Here is a 25952-nt window from a genome sequence, read left to right as displayed (position 1 = left end):
AATCATCTCTATACTGAGTGTTCCTGTTCATTTATAACATGAGGACAGAGTATGTTTACTATACCTACAACTATGAATTAACAGGAGGTGATGTAGATCACTTCCCATTCATTCATAATTGAGGATATAGTAGCCATACTCTGTCCTCAATAATTTACAAGCACTCAGCAATCACTGATCGTTGAGTGTTTGTACTCACTCTCCTCTCTGACACGCTGTCACAGGAGGCTGAGCAAGCGGAGCAGGGAGGAGAGCTCAGCCTCCTGTGACAGCGCGGGCTGTCTCCGCCCCCACACCGCTCTGCCGGACTGTGATAGGAGGCTGAGCGGTGTGGGAGGAGAGACGCCGGCCACTCACATCGCTCTCCTCCCGCTGCGCTCGTCCGGCTGTCACACTTTCTCTACTCCCCGCTGGGACACAGAGCAGCGCCCAGCGAGGAGGAAAGAACTCACGGATGCGCCGATGTATCGGCACAAAAATAGCACTTTCGGCATTTAGCCAAAAGTGCAATTTTCGGCCAATATGTTTTGGCGGCCAATATATCGGTGCATCCCTAATGTATACGGTTATGTCTTCTGAGCTGTAGATGGCGCCGTAGTGCAATGTTACCCTCTATGAGCATGCTTTTCTATGATGCACAGGAAGCTGTTTTTTCTATGTGTTTTCCTCACGATGCTGTGTTCACATGTTTTATTCTTCTAAGCAAGTAAAACTTAATTCAGCATTCCTCAAGATCTCAGTGCTTCATCTAAACACATAACCAACAGGTTATGGGCCCAGACACTAAATGGAAGTCAACAAGAGCCGCATCCAAGCTACTGAAAGATGGCAAGTAGTTCAGATATGAAGTTTGTCATCGCAAAGCTCAACATTAACCAACAATATGAAAAAGAAAACCCGCTACATGAATTAGAAGTTCATTCAGTCTTGAAAATGTCCCAAAAATGTATTTCAATTCTATAAACATGTAGCATGCCATCCATGGCCATTTGAACTACAAACAGATGATTTTTTTTTTTACCCTATACTATGCAATAAAAATGTCTTTCACTTTATATCATTTTTATGAAAAGCCTTTGCCATACACATGACAAGTGAGATTTGGTCAGCAATGTGTTGACATATAGCTGTTATAAACTCATTCAGGAAAAATAGTGAACACACAGGGAATATTTCAGGGAAATTGAATTCTGGAAGAAGTTTGAAAGGATATACTTTAGCACAATCAACCTCAGGCTGCAAATTATATAAATATTGTCCTGCAGCCACAGCAAGCTTGTCAAACAGACCATCATGGGTCGGATCTAAAATGTATCTTCCCTTTTTCCTAAAGCAACCCTGTCAGAGGTCATAATAATCCAAATAAGGGTGCCCTGCAAGAGAAGAAATATTTTACTACCCTCCATTTCAGTGCGGAAGTCTCTGTCAGTGTTTTCTGCATTTGACACTTCTAGGGGTGTCGGATGCCTGCTGCCCCCCCCCCCCCCCCCACAGTGCACTGGTATGTTCCTCAGACCCCTGGGTCATTATGGGACTATAGTGGTTGGAGGATTGAGCCTTGCTGAGTGGCCAGGGAAAACAGGTAAACAAACCACATTTACATTCACCACATTTAATTCCTTCAAGAAAACATTTCCATCCTGCTCCTTCAAGTTTTTTCATCACTACAGTCGAAATCGACTTGACCCCATCAACTAATAGAAAGACAAACGAAAAATCTTCCGCATGAACGTTCTTTTGAAAATCTAAGCCGTGTAAAATATACGTAAATTTTACCCAGGATTTACATGTTTTCACTTGAATCCAATTAGAAAATGTGTGAATCAGGCGTGAAAGCAGTGTGAATCATATGTACAAACATTTATCAATGGATCCCTTCATTTATCACTTAACATTAATATTGTCCCTAACCCTTTACCTCTGGACCACTGATCCCAACATTTAACCCCCGAAGTGTATCAGAAGCCCAATCTTAACTTGGATAGATTAGTGAGGGTTTACAGCCCTTGTAGGGTTCTTATTGCTGATTGTGTCCCCTTTAGGGAGATTTACCCTCTCTATTTGTCCTGGTGACCATTTTCACCAGGGCTAAAAGTATAGGAAAAGCTAAAATTTTGCATTGTTACCAGAACAGGAAGTGGGGGGAAATATTCATTGGGGACTTCTGATCCAGTGACAACCATGAAGGGGAAAATGTAACTTTGGATCAATTTCCTGCCACTACCTTAAGGTAGTAAGTGAAGCGAACTCTCCTCAATGGGACACAAATGGCAAAAGAAACCAGACAGGTACTTAAAGTGTAGTTCCACTTTTGCAGTACAATTTGAGAAAATCCCTCTATATGGTGTAGGTCTTTGTGCAGATTGCAGGCTATTCTGAGTAGTTTAAATGTGAAAGTAGAGGGACAAACTGAGGGACAGACTGAGCTTCCTCTCATTAACCTACAATGCTTCTATGCCTTTAACCCTTTGTTAGGACAGACAGTGTTCAAATCTAGTTTAGAACTAATAATGAAATCTGTACAGACAGGGTTAATTAAACATCACTTCCTCCAGCCCTCCTTTACATTTCATAGAGAGGAAGATAGGCAGGATTTTAAGCAAATATAAAGTACTTACACGTGTAAGTTATTCTATGTGAATGAGAACATGTAACAAGTTTAAAGGAAGTGTTATCCCAATTTGGCTGCAAAAAACACTGTAACCCCTTCAATTACTTACTTTACCCAAAACAAAACAAAAAAGGCTTGCGCCAAATGGGAAGCCTATATTACTGTTTATATCTCCTTTTTAATTATTGTTTTGAAAAGCTATCAAATAAATGTTGTGATGGTTTTAAGAATAGATCTGAATGCTTTTTGCTTTATTCACCTTTGAGAACTAATAAGAATTGTTTACATTGTTAACATTGCATTTTAGTGCAGCAACATATGTTTTTGAGCTGACATTTTGATATATTGCACCTTTAAACTCTACAGCATATCCTTTTTAGGATTTTGCACCACTCTAATTTACATAATGTTCTGTGCATCGCCATCTTTTATGAGCCTCGGGCAGTAAGATAAGTTAGACCACCCTGATTTTGGTCCTATGAGACTATCAAAATGGAGTCAGCTGCAGCCATTTTAGAAAAATAGTACCTCGTAATGGACCCCTTAGGAGTAAACTTCCTTCCTTTATGGCACAAGGGAGCCATTTCAGTGTGATATATCTATATGTAGAGTTGTGCTTAAGTAAGACAACACAGCTGCTATGCATTAAAGCCAGAGAATGTACATGCATTTATATCACGTTTAACTTGCTCTTTATGATGCATTGGCGAGTTATTATCGGCTTGCATTACTAAACAAAGGACTGAGCAGATGGAGGAGGCTAAGCTCTGCCTGATGGATTGGTACTATTATATCTCACACACACACGACATGATTAAGACTTTAATATACAAATCCTGATTGCGCCTTCAATAAGCGACATTCAACACCGCACAAGTGTACGTTTCATTGATACATGCGCGTTTCATTAGGAAGTGGAACGTTAAGAGTTCCAATGTAACATAAGACTGGTTAACGGTGTGTAACTTCTTCAACTTGTAAGCAGTTAAAGAGTATTTGTAAAATAAAGAGACATTTTCTAGAAGCAGATCGTACCAAGTGTCTCTATGTACAGAGGATTTATATCTGTTATTAGATACGTTCAGGGCTGTCCCTTTAATGAGGGGGCTGTTGTCTCAGACGGCATCTCTTCAGGTCGTGGGGGGGTGGCAGGCAGAGCAGCATGGAAATGTGCCTTAAAGAAGAAATCCGGGGGAAATGCTTTCTTAACCCTTACAGTGGGGTTACCCCACACTGCAAGTGTTAAGTGCTCCTTTTGGCCTCGGAAGGAAAATAAAAAAGTTATACTCACCTAATACTCTGGGCCGGCTTGCTGTTAGACCAGTCCCTGGAGCCTTTCTCCTCCTCTGCTGCAGTGGTCTAAGGTGTTTTGGACATGAGGACGCCAAGGGAAATACCATTGTTGCAGTGGAGGAGGAGATGGAGGCTGGAGGGAGCACTGTCACAGTCAGAGTTATTTTAGATCCTAGATGAAAATGAGCACTTAGCCCTTGCAGTGTGGGGGTAGCCCCACTGCAAGGGTCAAGAATAAATTTTCCGGGAATTCTGCTTTAAATAGCTTTAGTTGTTCACTGAGTAATTTTGCTTGTTTTCAGAGGTTAAAAAATACCAATAATAATAATAAAGATGATAATAATAATAATAACAATAATATAATACACTTTTAAAAACAAGAAGTTAACTTACGGGTACATGCCATAGACTTGGGGTCCGACCTGGCTCTGTAGTAACCTCTCTCACACATGCATTCAGCTGAACTATCCTGCAGGGAGAAGCTGTGGGGTGGACACTTTGTACAGTATGAATCGGTCAGCAAAGCCTTGTAAAACCCCGGACGACAAGCTGAAACATAAAAAAAAGGAGCATCAGGTGAATGTGTCATCTCAAACAACATCAATGAAAGCAGGTTTAAATGACAGCCTGCATCCAGTACCCCCTGTGTGCTAAGCTGGCAGTGACAGAAATAGGAAGTGTAAGTGAAATGGTCCATTTAACTGTTATTAGAGTCTGATGACAACCCCCTGTGCTTCTTGGAGAGGATTCTTAACAGTACATGTGCAGCATATTTAATGAATTGCTGGAATTACCCAGTCTAAATAAATCTCTTGGTTCTATTGACAGATATAGGATTTTGAATACGCTTGTAGGAGGTAGTAAGAAGTTTTCTATGTGACATAATATATTACAGTTACCTAATATATCTGTATAAATATATAAAAATGTATTTATTTATACTACCCAACAAATAAAAGTGCCCAAACACTGTATAGCATGAAGTGTGATTTAAGTGTTTATGGTACAAATAGTATGTCTTTTTTTTAAAATACCTTAAAATGTACGTAACATGCCACATTATTGAACACTAAGATGCTGCACCTTGATTATGGACATACATACACACTTACATAACCCTATAACTTTCAACTGACTTGACAGAGGGAAATCTTCTAGGGCAATGCTTTTTGGCAATTGACATACCCCTGACACATCCCCAGTTATGTGTACCATAAAGAATGTACTGTATATGCCAAAAATGATTGGCTAAACCCAGAATTATTTATTTCACCATTTCTGGCTTATCAAAGTAGCATGCAAGATAATTAAGAGATAAGATAAAGTTTTTAGTGCAGAATAACAATTTAGGTAGTTATATAATACATTTTCATAGATGTCTGTACATCAGACCAAAGAAAGGGACATCTGAAGAGGAAAGAGGGACAGAGGGATCTGGTTCCAAATGAAGGACATTTGGGAGGTATGAATAGCCCTATGTTACAGTACGCTACATATGAACCGCACAAGCACAGAACATCACTGCTGCATCAGATTCCTGATGAACTAAAAAGACCTCTGTTGGCAATATAGAGCTATCACAGTAGAGGAGTGAACTCCCAATCTATTTGGGACAATTTAGTCCACCCAAGATTCCATGAGAACACTTGTAATGTCAACTTCACCATGGCCAGAAGTATTTTTTATTTTGTTGCTTTTTTCTTTGCCTTAGGGTAACGGGAGAACATGTACTAATCTCCTCTCATGACCCAAAGCTCGGTATATCGCGAGTAATACTGAGAGCGCCACAGCCGGGATTGATCCAGACAATACTGTCGAGGTCCACCCAGCTGCGTGGGTGACAGCTGGCTCTGATTGACGGTCACCGCTCACTGCAGGGAGACGATCGTGAAGTGAGCGGATCGGCGGCATGTTTCTGCTCACTTCCCGATCGATAGAGCTGACCTGTGACAGCTTCTTTGTCACAGGTCGGCTCTAACTATGAGGATGAGTGGTAATCACTCACCTCATAGTTCTCCTTTAAGATTGAGGATTAGGGCCACTCTATAGGGATAAGTTGTGGACTACAGGGTCATCTTTAATTCTAGAGAGGTATGTATGGGACTGAAGCTGAGGGTCACTTGTTTATATCTTGCACCAAGGACCAACTACTTCTCAAACATATACACTGACTTAATTAAATACCATCAAAGCTATATTTGTCTCAAAAAATAATATACAATTAATTAGTTTACATTGTTCCATGACCCAGTGAGTGTCAATCAATGATGACAGTGTATTACAGTTGCTGGATAGTCTTTAGCTGTTACTATGAGATTTAAACCTATATTTGTTTCTGAGGTCTGCTTTCCATTGCTGACCCAGCCTGCCCTTGAACTTGTCTCCGCTCTTCCTTCTTGTTGTTGACATCAGCTAGTTCTTTACCATAACCATGGCTTACCAGGGTGTCTGTAGCAGAGGTGTTAGGGAACCCCTCTTGTTATCTCAGCCTCTAGTACATAGATACATAGCACAGACCTATATGAGGATCTCAAGGGATGTCTTACTGTGGGTCCCGTTGCAAATGAAAAATGATTGCACTGTACCTTTTGCAGTGTTGCAAATAAACAATTATCACACTTCTTCTTTTGAGGTGTGAGCTACCTATATGTTACTGATCTTCATGAGAATTGCTCACCAAAGTCTATTTCCTCTCTCAGAATGAAGCAACCCTTAGAAGATGTGTCCTATATTGCAGACCTGACACATGACTCCTTAGATACAGGAGAAACTGCATTAATAAAACATTGTATCCTTCTGCTTCAATTCACTGCAAATCAAGGACACATTTTTACTGCAAAGCTTCACTAAGCTCGCTGAAACAACCTGAAAGAGGGGTGAGTGGAGAGATGAATGCAGAGTATTAAAAGATGGATTCTATGCACAAAGAAAAAAATGAGTACGTCTATAAATTAACGATCAACTGATGTTTTCTATAACAACCAGTCATATGTTAGCATCATTCTCTAACCTTCACTATACAATGTCAGCTATATACTACCTGGTTGTTGCTCATGGCAAGGTGTTGAATGCCAAAGAGTCTGATGGAGGCTGCAGGTAGGTTGGAGACAGGGGCCACTGTCACAGGGTCGTATTCAACTATTGTAGCCAAGGGGTCAGCGTGATTTATTTTTAGAAAGAAAGGTCAGAACTGTAGGCCCTATGTTTATCTCCTGACTTGGGTTACTTTCAACCACATTTCAGACAATTTTTATATCAAGAAGTGACATCATCCAATTTGTAGGTAACACCTAAAGCAACTTACATCCTTATGCCTATATGGGTTTAAAAAGTGTCCATTGTGGCCATTAAATCGAATGGAATTCACATTTTAGTTACTGCCAAGAAAAAACTGTAGACTCAGTTGTGTCTAGCAAACAGCTCACAGCACACCTTGCTGCCATATACAGGTAATTCTTCTTTCCCTAGATTTCTACCATGACATTGAGTATAATTTGAGCATTTCTCACTGAGCTTTAAGGAAATTACAGCAGGGTCTGTTCAAACCAATGTGTTTTTAACACAGTCCAAAGACAGTAGGAACTCCTGGGAAAGCCATTAGAATGTTATGCACTTTGTACTCTATGGTGTCATTGAATAGAATTAGTACATGCACTTTGTACATACACTATATACTATATACTGGTACCACAATATTGGCTTTCAGTATGTATTTTGTCACCAAGGTAGGGCTGAGTGGTGTTTTTGTTAATAGAGAGTGTGTCAAATGTGTGCTAAAAAGCAGCTCTGGTATATATAACACAAGCAGTAACAACCAGTCCAACTCCCTGAGGGTTAAATATAACTTGCTGGAATGCAAACAACCACTTTCTAAACAAACATGCCAACATCATGCATCAATTCTAACTACAAATTTCTTCATTTTGTTTAAAGTATTTTCTGTTCACTGTTTAGACCTTCTACAGCAGGAGGCAGAAGTGATTTATAGTAATCCCTAGAAGTGACTTCTTTTTTGACATTGACTTGACCACCTGTGTTCAAGAATACAACATCAGTCCTTAACTAGCCATAAGGATCTGATTTGAAGGCCTTAGAGGACATTTTATAGCCTGCAAATGCAGTTGCTTTGAAAAATCGACTAATTTGCTTTATTTTTGTTTCAGCAACGAAGTTCATAAAATGTAGGGAAGAAATCATACTATTCTATTTATCTTTAGAAAAAAGAAAACTACTGGAGATGTTTTGTTAATAGTGGGAAACCTGGAAAGTTGGAAACCTAGAAAAATGGAAGGAGGGACCCCTCAGGAGCAGGGGCCATTCTGCATTGCAGCTTCAACAGTGTTACAATTTCCTCATTTGTCCCATACTACTGGATTCTCTGCCCCATGTGTCGGCGTTTGCCCTAGTGTTGTAGCAAGTTCCAAAGATGCCCCCACCACACTCCTTACTGGTATGTCCCTTTTAAGGTGGGTGCAGCAGTGATAGTGGATGACGCCACTTCAAAACCAAGTAGTAAAGTATATCACCAGCACACCAAAGTAAAATGTTAAACGAGTGGTCAGCTGTTGGATCATCATTTTAACTTAAGGTGCTGCTCTCCAACAAATGGATACAAATGATTATCACACTTCTTCTTTTGAGGTGTGAGCTACCTATATGTTACTGATCTTCATGAGAATTGCTCACCAAAGTCTATTTCCTCTCTCAGAATGAAGCAACCCTTAGAAGATGTGTCCTATATTGCAGACCTGACACATGACTCCTTAGATACAGGAGAAACTGCATTAATAAAACATTGTATCCTTCTGCTTCAATTCACTGCAAATCAAGGACACATTTTTACTGCAAAGCTTCACTAAGCTCGCTGAAACAACCTGAAAGAGGGGTGAGTGGAGAGATGAATGCAGAGTATTAAAAGATGGATTCTATGCACAAAGAAAAAAATGAGTACGTCTATAAATTAACGATCAACTGATGTTTTCTATAACAACCAGTCATATGTTAGCATCATTCTCTAACCTTCACTATACAATGTCAGCTATATACTACCTGGTTGTTGCTCATGGCAAGGTGTTGAATGCCAAAGAGTCTGATGGAGGCTGCAGGTAGGTTGGAGACAGGGGCCACTGTCACAGGGTCGTATTCAACTATTGTAGCCAAGGGGTCAGCGTGATTTATTTTTAGAAAGAAAGGTCAGAACTGTAGGCCCTATGTTTATCTCCTGACTTGGGTTACTTTCAACCACATTTCAGACAATTTTTATATCAAGAAGTGACATCATCCAATTTGTAGGTAACACCTAAAGCAACTTACATCCTTATGCCTATATGGGTTTAAAAAGTGTCCATTGTGGCCATTAAATCGAATGGAATTCACATTTTAGTTACTGCCAAGAAAAAACTGTAGACTCAGTTGTGTCTAGCAAACAGCTCACAGCACACCTTGCTGCCATATACAGGTAATTCTTCTTTCCCTAGATTTCTACCATGACATTGAGTATAATTTGAGCATTTCTCACTGAGCTTTAAGGAAATTACAGCAGGGTCTGTTCAAACCAATGTGTTTTTAACACAGTCCAAAGACAGTAGGAACTCCTGGGAAAGCCATTAGAATGTTATGCACTTTGTACTCTATGGTGTCATTGAATAGAATTAGTACATGCACTTTGTACATACACTATATACTATATACTGGTACCACAATATTGGCTTTCAGTATGTATTTTGTCACCAAGGTAGGGCTGAGTGGTGTTTTTGTTAATAGAGAGTGTGTCAAATGTGTGCTAAAAAGCAGCTCTGGTATATATAACACAAGCAGTAACAACCAGTCCAACTCCCTGAGGGTTAAATATAACTTGCTGGAATGCAAACAACCACTTTCTAAACAAACATGCCAACATCATGCATCAATTCTAACTACAAATTTCTTCATTTTGTTTAAAGTATTTTCTGTTCACTGTTTAGACCTTCTACAGCAGGAGGCAGAAGTGATTTATAGTAATCCCTAGAAGTGACTTCTTTTTTGACATTGACTTGACCACCTGTGTTCAAGAATACAACATCAGTCCTTAACTAGCCATAAGGATCTGATTTGAAGGCCTTAGAGGACATTTTATAGCCTGCAAATGCAGTTGCTTTGAAAAATCGACTAATTTGCTTTATTTTTGTTTCAGCAACGAAGTTCATAAAATGTAGGGAAGAAATCATACTATTCTATTTATCTTTAGAAAAAAGAAAACTACTGGAGATGTTTTGTTAATAGTGGGAAACCTGGAAAGTTGGAAACCTAGAAAAATGGAAGGAGGGACCCCTCAGGAGCAGGGGCCATTCTGCATTGCAGCTTCAACAGTGTTACAATTTCCTCATTTGTCCCATACTACTGGATTCTCTGCCCCATGTGTCGGCGTTTGCCCTAGTGTTGTAGCAAGTTCCAAAGATGCCCCCACCACACTCCTTACTGGTATGTCCCTTTTAAGGTGGGTGCAGCAGTGATAGTGGATGACGCCACTTCAAAACCAAGTAGTAAAGTATATCACCAGCACACCAAAGTAAAATGTTAAACGAGTGGTCAGCTGTTGGATCATCATTTTAACTTAAGGTGCTGCTCTCCAACAAATGGATACAAATGATGTGGCATTCTGGTACATAACTCAGTTTCACTTAACGCTGCAATCCCACACTTAGCTACAGTTCATCAACATCATTCTGTATTCTTGTTTTTAACTGCCCATAAACAAGAAGAGCCTAGCTACCAGCTATTCCATCTCACAACACAGCTTCTTGTACAAAGGTATCATGCCATACCTTAAAGTGACATTAAACCCTCAGATTTTTTAACATAAAACAATACTGTAATGTGTGCTTTTCTGTAATCCATGGTAGTTTCCCTTCTCTTTGCTGCTCTTCCTTTTAAATCCTCATCTCTTCTCATTCTGGGCAGAACTTCTGTTTCTTCTGTTGTTTTGCAGCAGACTGCCTTGTCTCTGGAATGGCTACATGGTGTCTGTGTGTAGGTTTGCAACCTGAGCCAGCACTACAGGAAGAGACACTCAGCTGCAAAGGGAAGTTCTCCCCCCGCATGAGAAGAGATAAGGATTTAAAAGGAAGAGCAGCAAAGTGAAGGGAAACTACCATGGATTACAGTAAGGCACACATTACAGTATTGGTTTATGTTAAAAAATCTGAGGGTTTAATGTCACTTTAAGTGATATTTAAATATATTTCTACACATTCAGTGCATGCATGGTAAGCGATGTGCTCATGTAACATTTCTAGGTATTTATTATATCTATAAACATTACTGTAATCGGCCTAAATATACCTTACAATATCTATCAAAATATGTATCTGAACAATATCTCCTTTTCTCTGTAAAAGTCCAGATCTATCATTGTGTCTGTGAAGATTCTCATTCATCCAGGTCATGGAATATCTGACCAGTGAAACGTCTTCAAGAAAAATACAGCACGTCCAGTTGCCTTGACTTATTTTTTACAGACAGATCCATCATTGTTGAGATATCACTCAAGGTCAGCATTTTTCTTGATTAAGATGCTGACCCAAAGATGATCCAATTATGTAAATCATGATACATGTACAGTAGTTTTTATGTTTATTTGTTAAATGTACATATATCTCACACAAATCCCCCCTCCACACACACAAACACACACTTCTGAATGCACAAGCATTTACACGCACACCATAGACCAATGTGTTAAAAGGTCTTCATACAGAAGCTAAGAATACATGGTGGCACTAGTGGACAGCGCTGTGGATTGGTGCCACCATGTATTTTTAGTGTCTGAATAAAGGCGTTTTAACACGTTGGACCTTGGTGTGCGGCTGACTACGTGTACATTTGGATTTACGCAATGCCACCTGCATGTCAAACAAGCACCCATCTTATTATACTGGTATTCCAGTGTAGCGCTCAACCCCGAAGGAGCCGCTGAATATTGAAATAGGTTCTCCTACCTGTTGGTTCCAGCTACCAGTCCCCTTTGATCAGCAACAGCACACCGACACTCACGGACAGAACGGCTCGAGTCTTAGGGTCTTTTTAGGGTATTTATTTGCAACATCAATAGGAGAGAGAGGGTTTAGGATCTGTAGGATGCCATTGGAATCTTCTGAGGACAGCTTTCTCCCCTAGCAACCGCTAAGGCCGAAATCACTGCGATCTGGTCCCAGAGACCAATAGTAGTAGTAATACTGTGAACAGATACCTGGAATAGGGTGAGGGCTCTCCCTTGTGGGACCCAGACGGACGCTCGCACCAGCTCCTCTGTGGTACCCCTCAACAAACGGACTCCTCCTCTGACCCAGCTTCCATCAGGTATTTTCCTCTTTAGGATCTGGAACTTCTGTGCCCTCAGCACCTGCAACTGCCAAGGAGCACTCCAGTTAAATGAGAGTATCTTCTTAGAACAAGGCACCCAACACCTGCCACGTGTATGGGCCCAGTGAAGTATCAGTGTATCCTTAGGCCTCCAGGCCCCTCAGCACCTGCCATGTGCTGAGGCCCAAGCCATTTGCTCTGCATCACACACAGTCCTCCTAGGGCAAGGCCCCTAGGGGAAGAGAGCTCTCCACAGTGTCCCCAGACCTTTTATTACCTGCCCTCAACCATGCCTCTGAGTCATCCTACTCAGGGATTGGCTAGGGCCAGGTGCATAGTCATAACCTGAGGGTGGATCCTCCCTCACTGTATACCAAGGCTCCCTTTTCCTCAGCAACAGGAGGAGCAATCGATCCAGCAGATTCAGAGACACCTATAGAATGCAGAGCTCTGTATAATCAGTATCTAGACTGGTTACAGTCCAGGTATCTCTAAATTGAATAGCGACATTTTAGAGGGTGCTACACCAGTCTGGAGTGCAGTGGGCTATACGCTATTATAAACCCCACACTTTTGGTTCTCACCTTTTAAACTTCCAGAAATGAACAATGTCACAATAGTTTCAGTGAGTTATAACCGAGTGAGGGGAGACTAAGGAAAGGCTTCTGCTAATTCTGGCCTACTACATTTTGGAAGTTTCATCACCTTCACACACACACTATGCTAAAGTCTACACCAGTAGAACTTGAAATCCTTTATAGTATGCACTTATTCCCAGCTTATCACTACATACCCTACATAGCAGATATATAATGTTCCAGCATTGCTGCTGGCTTAGTGCAATAATAGGGTTGCATCCAGGAAGCATATGAGATGCACTATAGTTTGCAATATTAAAAAAGAAGAACTGACTGAATAAACCAGCACACTAAAGATCACGCCAAGCCTTTCTTGTAAATGCCACATCATCTAACAGAGATCTGTATGTGGGATGAAGGATTTTATTAGGGACATAATTAAATTCTGTTTTGTTATTTATTCAGTGTTTCACCCTGTTATTCCGAATCTGATATTGAATGATATTGACCAGGGCCAGACCTTTGCGAGGTAAGTAAGATGACACCTGGCGCTGACTCGAGTATAAGCCGAGGGGGGCACTTTTCACCCAAAAAAATGGGCTGAAAATCTCGGCTTATACTCGAGTATATACGGTATTCACTTTTGCAGCCGAATTAGGATAACACCTATTTTATATATGATACATGTTCCCATTCACATAGCATAACTTAATTTTTTTTTAAATTGATGCTTGCACAATACTTGCTCTATTCCAAAAGAAAAGTTGTTCTCTGTACTGAGTTTTGCTCTGGATTGCAACTGGGCTGGACAGGTTAATGTTAACATATTTAACCCTTAACAAAGGGTTAAGGATCTAGAAGCATTGTATATCAATGAGGGGAAGATCAGTCTGTCCCTAGTCTTTCTATGGGGACATACAGAATTTCCTGTCACTTGAGAGAAAAGCTTGCAAAGGCCTGCTACACAGAGACATCTTAGGTAAGGTAAGAAATATTATTATTTTTTTTAAATATTTCTAGGTACAGTATGCTGTGTGAATGGGAACACATAACAAACACATAGGGGTCTATTCACAAAGCTGCCGAAGGATCTGGCCGTAGCTTCGGCCGATCCTTCGGCTAGCTTCGGCACCAGGACCCCTTCGGTTCAGGAGAACCAAGGGGGTGCTGTACGGTCTATTCACAATAGCCCGTACAGCTCCCGATCACGGCCGAGCGGCTCAGTCGAGCGCTGAGCCGTGCTGAAAGACAAAGCTGGCCAAGCGGCCGGCCATTGGCCGGCCGACAGCCTGCTTCTGACAGCTGGGCGGAGCCAGCCGTGATCTTACGGCTGGCTCCGGCCACTTTCAGAGAGATCAGCGTCCCTGGTTGCTAACCAGGGACACTGATCTCCAAGCATCTGACTCTCCCTGGCGCCCCGGGAGTCTCCTGCTCCCGGCCGCCAAGGAGAAAAACCCCGCTGTGTCTTTTTTCTTTATTCTGACACGGAGCGATGTCAGAATAGAGAAAAAAAAAAAAACCCATTCAAAAGCATTGGGACATTACTATTGGCTATTTCTATTGCAATAGCCAATAGTAAACTAGCATTGTACCCGCCCTCTTTTGCAGTTCCCCACCAGGTCCACCAGCAGAGGGCGGGAACAATGCTAGTTTACTATTGGCTATTGCAAATTGAAATAGCCAATAGTAAACTCTCAATGCTTTTGAATGGGAATTTTTTTTTTCCTCTATTCTGACATCGCTCGTGCCAGAATGAAGAAAAAAAGACACAGCTGTGTTTCTCTCCTTGGCGGCCGGGAGCGGGGGGCTCCCGGGGCCCCAGGGAGAGTTTTTACATTTTTTTAACTTTTTTTTTTTTACAGCAGCAGAGCCGCCGGACAATAGGAAACTATTGGGCGGAGCTAGCTGTCACTGCTAGCTCTGCACAATCGTTTTCTATTTACTTTTTTCTACTTTTTTCACTCTTTTTCTGTTCTGCTCGGTGCCTCTGAGGGACCGAGCAGAACAGCCGAGCCAAATGCCGCTCGGCGGCATTCGGCTATTCTCTCACTGCTGTTCGGGATCTTTCAGAATAGCCCGAACAGCAGTGTGAAGCCTGCCGGAGGTTCGGCTCAGCCGATCCAGATGTTGGATCGGCTGAGTCGAACTCCTTCTGCACTTCGGGTCAGCCGAACATGCTGAGCATGTTCGGCTGATCCGAAGCCACACGAAGCAAGCCGATGTACGGCTGATTTCAGCCGATATATGGCTGAAATCAGCCGTACCAGCCTGAAGTGAATAGCCGAACGGTGTTCGGCTCACTTCACTTCTGATCGGTCATTCACTCGGCTGCCCTCGGCAGCTTTGTGAATAGACCCCATAGAGTGGTTTTCTCAAATTTGACTGCAAATGTGGAAATACACTTTAAACGTCAACAAGAGTGAGTTCCTATTTAGTTACTCTACTGCTGATTTGCCTTTAATGTGTGATTTCTTCTTGCAGATCTCTGTTGGATAAAGTTGAATTGTGCACTGAATGTGCTGGGGGGACTAGGCATGGAGAATTTAGAGATATGCAGTTTAGATGACTCTTCCTTGGATTCAGATTTCTTGTAAATGTTCCTGTTTTCAGTTTGCTAGTCCGGGTAAGGTAAATCATCGTGAGGGTTGCTAAAGTCGTTTTTTCTGAGCACCAACCGACCATATATATAGATATACATATATATAGGTATATGCGTGTGTGTTAAAAACCTCTGCAGAATATTTCTCTGTCTTTGAACGGCTTCCATGGTAACCAGGGCAACGGGAATTCCCTGCTTAATAATTTAAAATGCATCAAAATGAACTATTTTATATTTATTCCCATTTTCTGCACACAACAGTCCTACATCATTCTGAAATCATCCATATTTAAAATACTCAGAGGAAAACATTTTGCTATAGACTTTCCACTGGGTTTGATTTAAACATTTGCTATTTGTTGCTAAACATGGATGCAATAAAGAATTAAATTACCTCTTGTTATCGTTTTTCATGTTTGACTTTTGCTGTGACCTGACTGAGATGAAGCCATGCACATGAGAAAACAGCTTCTAAGAGTTGTGAACAGCCCTTGAAAAACTGCATTATGTTTGTCCAAAAAAAAGAGACCCCCATGACAAAACAAAAGGCTGGCATTCTTTTGCTGCCTGATCATGCCCTGATTAGCATCCATGGATGAACAAACTACAGGATGAGTAAAAACAAAAGGATCTGGCTGCTTTGAACACAGCCAGCCTCACAAATCAGCAATGCTATTAAATATTGAAGACTCTGACTCAGATCTGCTCTGTACAATCAATAGCTCTTAGATTTAATGCTCTCGGACACAGAGCCAGGGAATACGCATGTGTTTGGGAAGTCTTTAGCAGACAGGAGAATGTCATCCCTTCCAGGTTCACAAGTCTACGTGACCTACATATCGGAATGCATAAGACTGTCAGGTATGGTGCTCAAGAAAAGAGAAGACCCAAAAATATGGAACCCTGCTCTAAAAAATATTCACTAACTAAAAACGAATGGACCTACCTAGCAAAATGTATATCATAGAAGACTCTGGTTTGTCTACCGATTTTAAGATGTCAGACTTAGCCCTTGGGTGATTCAATGGTGTCACTGTTTACAGGCGTATATATTTATATTTTAAAGCAGGAATAGAAACAACTGTTAGAGTCTATATTGCTGAAACTTAATTTGGGATCCTGGCCCATATGTTTTACACTAAGGTGACAGACCACCAGACATTAGAGTAGCTGGCGTCCCTCAGCATTTAAATGTCAAGCACACATGCAGTGACAAGACATTTTCTTTTCTATCAGATGCTATAGGCACAAATAAATGTTTCTTAATGTTTCTGTGCAACCATGATTTCCCCAGGTATAGACTTCATCTTTTTTTTAAGGGTCCAGAGGCATTCCCAGGATACAGTTTCATTGCATTGTATCTCTATCTTTGGTTGTCTACAGAGTTCCACTGAAAGCCTCTCTGGTATTATTCACCTGCCACCTGAATTGGCCTCTTTCAATATCTGTCACTCTACTCTTTAGCCTTCCAATTAATCAACAGTGAAAAGCAGAAATCACCAGCACTCAATAAATATCGGTGATGTCCATTTAATTGGACCAGTCGTCACAGAAAAAAAACAACGTTTTGGGGCCGCACAGGGTCCCTTCATCAGGGTGACAATGAGTGCTGGTGATTTCTGCTTTTCACTGTTGATTTGCACGGCGCCATCCTTGATTGTCACTGCGAGCACCACTATTACTGCTTGGGCCGGGAACGCTGTGAGGAGTGCAGAGGGACTCACCATCTTCTATTCCAATTAATCAACTCTTGCTTTCAAACGTTCTACACAGCATTCCTAAAAAAATAAATTTATACAAATGGAGCCAATGTTTTTGTATATGAAATCGAATGCTAAAGTTGTGTAAATACTCCTTTTTTTGCCTTGTAAATATAGTTGTGCAAGGTTTTTTTTTTATATTGGTGTGAGTGAATGTTTTTTAAACACTTGTTGATTCTGCCAGTTGCTGCTCTGTTTCGAGGTCTTTTTTAAAAGGGAGACAACCAACTTATAGAAAAAACACAGGGCTGACTGCCTTCAAAGGGGAGGCAGTCAAGGGTTCAACAGAGATCGGGACGGACCAAATTTGAAAAATCATATAAAAAACAGCTTTATTCGTGCATAACCAAGCACCATTCAAACTTAAGAAGACATAGACAAAATCATGAAAGTTCACTGACTGTAAGTCTATTTTGTTCTAGGCGGTTGTTATAGACCCTAAAAAAAGTTTAAACACCTTTGTTCCAGTCCTTTAGAATGATTCCTCTGTAGATTGCAGATTCTCCTTTGTGTTGTTTTAACTGACCTAAACAAGGTATCAAAAAAGTTGTTTCTTACAGGATAGATTGTATCCCCATTGTGTTGGTATTTTAGTCAAAAATAACACAGAAAAGGTAATAAGATGGTTTGGATTGTTTCACTAACCCTTCCGTATATCCTTAGTGATAGATACATTTCTCAGAGGAACACGGCTTCATATATCTCTTCGTGTGACCTCTAGTTCTCACTTTTCCGGTGTACTCTTGTTTTCTGTTCTATCAATACATCATACTTATATAGCGTCATTATTTATTTTTTCCCACATTTTAGTTTAGAGGATTAACTTAGCTTAGAAGATGCTTCAAATATAGGAACAGAGGAAAACCAGAAAATGATAAAGAAAAGTTCCGTTGTTTTAATTCACATAGCCTTTGAGGAGATATCTTCTTATTCTTGTCTAGGAGAACCTTGTGATCGGTTTTTCCTCCTTGCTGTCAAGTCCGTGTTTGCCTCGGCCGAGGGTGTATATGAAAGACAAGTATATGATATCTTTTGTCAGATCCAAAAGAGTCGGTACTTTCTTTATCAGTAAGGATATGTTGAGAGCGTCCGAAGGAAGGGATGTTGGAGCGTGTTAAAGGTCTGGATTTGAGGAGCAAGCTGTTTGTTTTAGATGTGGGTCATCCAGCCATTCCCATGTGCAGCGTCTACGCGTTTCGCCCCTCCCCCAGGGGTTTGTCAGGACGCGCTGGCTTTCAGTTGTGGGATGTATTTGAATACCATCCTCACCTGTCGATCATCATATAATCAGATCTAATCTTCGTTAGTTGATCAGACATTTTGCAATTCCAAAGACCGTCATCAGTACATCGAATCATTTAAAAGAAAACAAAACAAATAGATAAAAATTCTTTTCACATTGACTTTTTAGATTGTTCTGTTATGTCCGATTTTCCATATAGTATTTTGTCATTTTTTTATAAGGAAATTCATAGTAATACATTCAAGTTGAATTCATTATTCAGACCACCTGGTGTCATTTAGTCGGTATACCCACATTTTTTCTTTTTGTAGTAATATGGTATCAAAATCGCCCCTTCGTGGGGATAAATTCAGTGTATAGATTGCTTTTACTTTTAGGCCTGTGGGAGCGCTATTATGGAACTCTGCGAAATGGATGGCTAAGGGGCTATCCTTATCTTTTTTCTTTATATCATTGAGATGTTCCCCGATCCTAATTTTTAGTTGTCTTTTTAGTTTTTCCTATGTAGTACTTTCGGCATGGACATTCTATTTGATAAATTACTTTTTCAGTATTACAGTTAATGAAACTATTTATTTTGTATGATTTTGTTCCTTCTGTATTTTTGAAGGTATCAGTTTTTTCCACCAGGGGACAAATTTGACATCTTCCGCAGGGGTACATCCCCTTTGGTTTTGTGGAGTAGTGGGACAAGTGTTGTGGCTTATATTCCGAACTAACCAGGCTATCTTTCAGGTTTGGGGATCGGCGTGCTGTCAGCAGGGGTCTAGGTCCCACAATCTCTGATAGAATTGGACATATGGTCAGGATGTGCCAGGACAACCAACTTGCAAATCTGTAGGTTGTTAATCTACCTGTTCTTTTATTCAATTTGCTGCAGTCAGTGCTCACTGCTGGTTGATTGGTAGCTGTGCTTACCATATGGCAGCTGGGACAGTGACTTCCTGTAAATGTAACTTTTGCTGGACAGCTTGGCCTGCTACAATTAGTAGGGTAACAAAAATATACTACAAGTATCAACAGGTAACAAAACTTAGGAGACATTTAGAACTGTGTTAACTGTGTAAATGTTACTGACAGCCGGCATCATATATGTAATTTTTTTATTTTCTCTACCGTTACACAGGTTAGTTTCACACCTAGGTGACACCTCACCGCGTGGCAATCGTACACGATTCCATGCGGATTGCCACACGGTCAGGAGTCGCCAAGGTGTGAACTGATCGCGCTCGGGGTGCCATTATTTTCTAATAGTACCCCAGTCGCACCGGGCGGATCATGCAGTTTTCCGCCGTGATTCCGCCCATACATCCGAACACAGTGGCGGCTAAAACAGCCGCGCGTCGTGTATTACAAAAAAAAGGTACATGTACATTTTTTCTGCGATTGCCGAGCAGATGTCACCCCATTGAAATCAATGGGGCCGCGCGGCACTCGCTGCTTGCATTGTGCAGGACCGCATGATCCTGGGACACGCGTCCCATGTGTCGTGCGGTGTAGTGCAAGTGTGAACCTAGCCTCAAGGGGCTGATGTATAAATCTTCTGCATAAATCTGCAGTGTACAGCTGAACAAATGCCATTCTCACGGTGCTAGCGCTACAAGATGGACTGGTCTATGTCCAGTGCCGAATTTACTCTCCCTGCTGCCCCAAGGCCAGTTCCTGTGATGCGTAAGGACACCGCTGCCGCCCCCCTGCGCTCTGCCACCCCGAGGCCGGGCCTCATGGGCCTTGTGGGGAATCCGGGCCTGTCTATGTCACTAGCATAGAAATTTTCTATGCTCCTCAACTCCATCTAGCAGCAGTAATGTCGTACCAATGGAAATCTCCCAGGTATAGGCTTGGCAGAAGATTTGTATCAGGCTAAGAGTATGGCAATATAAATATCACTCATGCCAAAGATCAAATTGCTATCCAAAACATAAATTAAGAGAGTTAGAAAATAACACACAGCAAAATCTAGTTTGTTTGCTTTTCTTCAACACTTTAAACTCATTCAGGCCTTGTTAAGCCCACACTGCCATTTGTTCTATAAATGGTGAGAATTCTCTGGAGAATACATGAAAGGTGGACAGGAAGCTAAAGTGTTCTACTGGCTCCCTGCTCAGCATGTCTATATGCATATTGACCAGTGCATAGCATGACAATTAGATGTGATGTGACGTGTTAGTTTGCTTAAGAAGACTTTGAGACTATTTTAAGCCCATGAATAAAGGTTTGGAAGCCATTTCAAAGTATGCTGGACTTAATGTAGTTAATGATGAAAGGCTAAGCAATCAATAGAACATTAATAAATAATTCAATGGTCTAGTGCTAAATGTTTCAAGAACACGTGGTTTGGTGGTTACTGTTCTGTCTCTTTCATGAGCAGACTTGATCAAAAGAATAAACCTATAAATATAGATGAGGGAAAAAAAGGTCTGCTTATACTGGTAGTTTAGTTTGCCAGCTAAACTGGCAATCTGCCCTTTCGTACCATGTTTTCAAAAGTATCAAAATTAATATTTTTATAGGTGAGGCCCAATTGAGCCCTCAGTTTAAATTAGCTAAACACATTTCAGGAGCATCAGCGCATCAAAACAAAAGGTATTTAACGTTTTATAGTTTGTTTTCTTTCAAAGCAGCCACAACAAAAGTAGAAAAGCATGTGTGCTACAGAGTGGGACTCTTGCTTTCTGTGGGGAAGCAGCAGTCTCATTTTAGAGGTCAGACATGTTGGAGCGCATACAGACCCTGGTGGGTCTCTGCTAAAGGTGAGGTGCATTCCAGAAGATTTCTCTGTTGATGGTCACAGGAGACTAATTTTATTCTACATCCAATGTTTTATCTTCTATTTACTTAATGGACTATTGAAGATCCAGGATCATGGACATTTTTTAACCATTTATTATTTTCACTGGAGTGCAAGTTACACACATGCGTTTTTCTTGTCGGTATTCTTTGCACATTGCATCACATTGATTCACAGTTAATATTTAGTGCATTGGATTTTTCATTATGGATATTTTGTAGCAATTACATTTACACTAAGGTGCATGTTATATACATGCGTTTCTTTTTTGTTTTGCACTTTTTACACATTGTATCACATTACTCCAAGGTCAGTATCTACTATATCTGACACTTTGCGGTCTCATTCACACAGCGCGGCTTTTACCATTAATTTCATACGTTATATCTGACCACACAGATTTCAGCTGCTGCTTAACTTGACTAGAGTAGTGGCGCGAGGTTTCACATCATTCTGCATGAAATTATGATATCATATCATTTTTTTGTAATTTAAGTTTGTTGTACTTTATAAAGAAACGCAACACTACGCCCTCAGACAGTACAGGAAAATGGAATATAATTCTGCCAGGCAGTGTACACATCTAAGCAGTTTAACAGTGAAATAAGGCAGTCAGGTACCACAAAAAACAGCAACCACAGAATTGTCATACAAATCAACCAGGTCCTCCATATCTGTGCTCGGCAGTGCCAAATGCAATGAGAAAAAAAGCCGCCTACATGCATTTCACTGCTTCAAGGTGCATTTTAGCCATCTTCTCATGCAAAAAACATACAATATATGAAATAGAGCACAAAAAAACTAGGGATGCACCGATACCGGGTTTTCAGTATCGAGTACGAGAGCCGATATATATATTTCAGTACTCAACTATACTGAGTACCGATATCGGTACTTTTGGTAGCATAGAGCCCATGTGATCGGCCCTCAGCCTGCTATTGCGCATGCGCAGACTGCCCAGTGCTCTTATTTAGACATCAAGCAGGCGGTGCTGGCGCTGTGCACACAGAAGACGTGGGCCGATCCGGTAGAGCTTGGAGAGTGGTTTCTGCCCAGCTGGCAGAGGGACTGGTACGGTAATGATTGCTGCTGAGGATCTATGTGAGGGGAATGATTTGTCTGCAAGGTGGGGGTCGTGTCACCATATTATCAGATTTGTTTGTCCAACTCGTTGCTGATTGGCTGGGAAGCTGGCTTCCCGGCCAATCAGCATGGAGCCAGCCAAACAGCATGGAGCCAGCTTCCCAGCTCCATGTTCCCTTGCGGCACTGCCAATCAGAGGAAATCTCCCTCTGACAGGAATTTCCAGCATCGGGAAAGGTATCGGAGCATTTGGGCGAGTACTCGCTCAAATACTCGGTATCTGCACCGATACTAGTATCGGTATCGGTGCATCCCTAAACAAAACCATGACTATGCATGCCAAACCTGCATTAAAGTGACACTAAATTCAGGAGTTATATCTTATAAATGCATTAAAAGTACCCTAACTATTAACAGAAATGTATCTAATTTGTGTATCACTTAAATCATTTCTGAATTGGTGCTGACACTGTCCTTCCTTTCTGGAGGGTGGCTACTTTGGTCCCCGTGGTCCCTGCGTGTGTTGTAAAGTAGTCACCACTCCAAGCTCACTCTTGTGATGGACTACAATCTCATGTTTAGTTCACTAATAGTTCACTAATTATTATTGAGATTGTAGTCCATTGCGGACCGAGGGTTGCTCACAAAACTACATGCATTTTCACAACTGTGTGAATCCATCCCTGTAATATAATATCATTTGTTTTAATCTTGTGGGTAAAATGTACTAATTTTACTGCAGGAAAATACAACGTATGTTAATATTGTGGGCTCCACAATGGAATTTTTCAGTACAGCATGTTAAAAAAGAAATGTAACATGCAGTATTTAGCTTTGCAGAGCGCATACTTTCATGTCAATAGAAATAAATGGCAAATGCTCAAAAAACTAATGAATGAGCATTTCTCTTCAGCTTAGAAATACTATCAGGGCTATTCACACAAGGGTGAAGAGTTTCGAGAAGGCAGGATAAGTGCCTTCTCCACACTCCTAGGACAACATAGCTGAACTGGAAAGTGAGCTGAATTGGAGGATTTTTCCAAATCAGTTATTTTGGCCTAGATTGTTCACTTCTCCTGCCTTCCCCAAACCCTTTACTATTCTGTGAATAACCCTCTATATTTTAGATTGTTTCTCCTTACATTTGCATGAAACATGCTGAAAAGAGTGATAATGCACACAGGTATGTTAGAGCGGTCATGGGCCATTATAAGACACTGAGCCACCCATCCCTCCCTACATGTCATACAGTAATCACTAACAATGATAATATTTTAATATTCATGCATTCTATACATACAAAGAACAATACATATAATTAATATGACCTCAATAAAGTATGTGATCACAAAATAATATTATCATCCATCACAGACTTGGCTACATACCCACACATAATCCAATCACTTGTGGGCAACCGAGTCTTTTTTTCTATCTTCCTCATTTTATAAATTAGCTTTCTTGTTCTATTTAATTCACAGTGACACATCTGCTTTTATTGTTTTCTATAATCATTTTATATCACCTTCTAATCTATAAATCCTACAGTATATCAAGCCTTAGTGTGCCTGGTTCCCATTCAGCCAGGAAGAAGGTTTATTATGAATGTTATGTAAATCATGAGCCTGACAGTCTGCCTCGTTAATGTAATATGATGAGCAGTACTGCAGGACCAGACTCCTCTTTTTTATAACCATGTACTTTCTGGTTTATATGACAGCTGAAAATTCACAGCAAAGCACATCTAAAAGACGCCACATATTTATTCTTAGTCCTACTTCTGCAGATAAATCATTCATCGGGACTATATGAAATAAAAAAATGTATGTACAGTTAATGTGAAGACCAAAAAGATAACTTATAAGTGATGCACATAATAGATTCTGATCAGTGAAATATTTAGGAGAAGATAAGTTATGGACGTAATGCATAATACAGATGGATGTAAGTCATACTTCCCTAAATGTGCAGACAGTTTAAGCTGAACTAATTCAAGGTGGAGGTACCTCAGGAAGCTTAGGAAGGTGAAGCAACTTTTATGGTATGTAGGTCTATATGTATACTTCTCACACACTCCCTTGTGTTTCTGAAACTGAGCACCACAGGGTTACGGGGTGGTGAGTGTGGCCTTGTGTGCACCTGAAGGTTGCCAGAAATCTTGGTATGTTCTGCTAGAGTAGGTACTTTCTAGTGGAAATGAGCAGTGAGTAAAACCACACTGCACCATTGTGCATATGTACACCTAAGGGGAAATAAATACCTTACACCACATTGTTCCATTATCAGGAGCCGGGGCCCTACCCTACTCATAAATGGAGCGCCTGGATAGCATTCAATCTAGACATTATAGCATATGTAAAGCCAAGTGTTATTTTTTAGTTTTGGATAGAGAAGAAATTGTTCAGAACCTTGCCAATTTTTGTCGGTGTTTGATTGGGGAGATTTTACTTTATTTCCTGTCTCAGAGAAACAACAGGAAATAAGTTAACATCTCTCCAAAGTGAAGGGAAATTCCTTCTTAAACAGTTGTCCCCAGTTGCCTTCTTCCTGTGAGAACTCCCTACTCTCCAAGAACCCAAGTTCACTCCCGTGATGGACTACAATCTCAATGCAAAATAGTAAGCTAAACATGAGATTGTAGTCCATCACAGGAGTGAGCTTGAAGCGGTGACTACTTTACAACACACACAGGGATCATGGGGAACAAAGGTAGCCACCCTCCAGAAGGAAGGACAGTGTCAGCACCAATTCAGAGATGATTGGAAGATCTACAGCCAAGTGATACGCAAATAAGATACATTTTTGGTAATGTATTTTTAAGCTTTAACTCCTGATTTTAAATTTGACTTGATCATTCCTTTTTGATAAAAACAGTCATTCTTGGAATGAAATGATCATATCGTGTGCTTGGTTTAAAAAAGATACTGTATGCCCCCAAATAGAATCCATTATAATTATTTTTTTAGTCCTGTTCCAAATTTTTTGTTAAATCATTTGAATTAAAGGCATCTCTATATTAGCATTTTGTTTACAATTGTTTTTGATCCTCTAAGCAGGGAAATATAATTCTTGGATGTCAAAAGGAAATAAATGTATATTGTATTAAAAAATTTATGTTTAAAAACGTATCACCAAGTACATAAAATCGCGACGGCAATTGGATTTTACACCGTTCACTAAAAATGTTTATATGAAATTCAGATTTTATTCAGCCTTTACTGAGATTAGTGTGTCTGGCAAAACTGTCCAATATTTAATCGTAAATGAAATGGCAATACATAAAGTAAGAAGGAGAGCAGATATATTGATTAAGAAAAGGGATATACTGAGACAAGACATAAAAAGAAAAATAGGCTTACATAGCTTCTCGCTCAAATTTCATTGAAATGAATAAGTAATGACCTGATTACTGACAAAGCGATATACAAAACATGCTTTATGCTTTATAACCAGCTTCACAATTCAAGACCATTAACTTTTCTGTATACAAAACCAATTCCATAACCCTTATTTGTCCAGCTTTAGAATATGCTGTATAGTGTTTTGGTTACTTGTGTTCCACCATCACAACCTTTTGTAGCATTTAAAAGTTTGAGTATCATCTGGTCAAAGTTACTCCTTGTACCACCTGCATACATTGCTACTAGGGATGCA

General features: G+C 40.5%; 1 protein-coding gene across 1 annotated transcript in view; it reads right to left on the bottom strand.

Moving 5' to 3' along the window:
* The window catches only part of LOC108795983 (ephrin type-A receptor 3-like), a 187364-nt gene that overhangs the window by 101826 nt on the left and 59586 nt on the right, over nt 1-25952 (bottom strand). The window contains exon 5 of the mRNA XM_018567347.1: nt 4298-4453. Coding sequence (XP_018422849.1) covers nt 4298-4453 — 156 coding nt within the window. The remainder of the gene's footprint in view (nt 1-4297; nt 4454-25952) is intronic.

Source organism: Nanorana parkeri, unplaced genomic scaffold (assembly GCF_000935625.1).
Source record: "Nanorana parkeri isolate BGI_ZX_2015 unplaced genomic scaffold, ASM93562v1 scaffold1033, whole genome shotgun sequence".
NCBI lineage: Eukaryota > Metazoa > Chordata > Amphibia > Anura > Dicroglossidae > Nanorana > Nanorana parkeri.
Note: the sequence above shows the minus strand (reverse complement) of the source record. Positions and strands in the feature narration are given on the sequence as shown.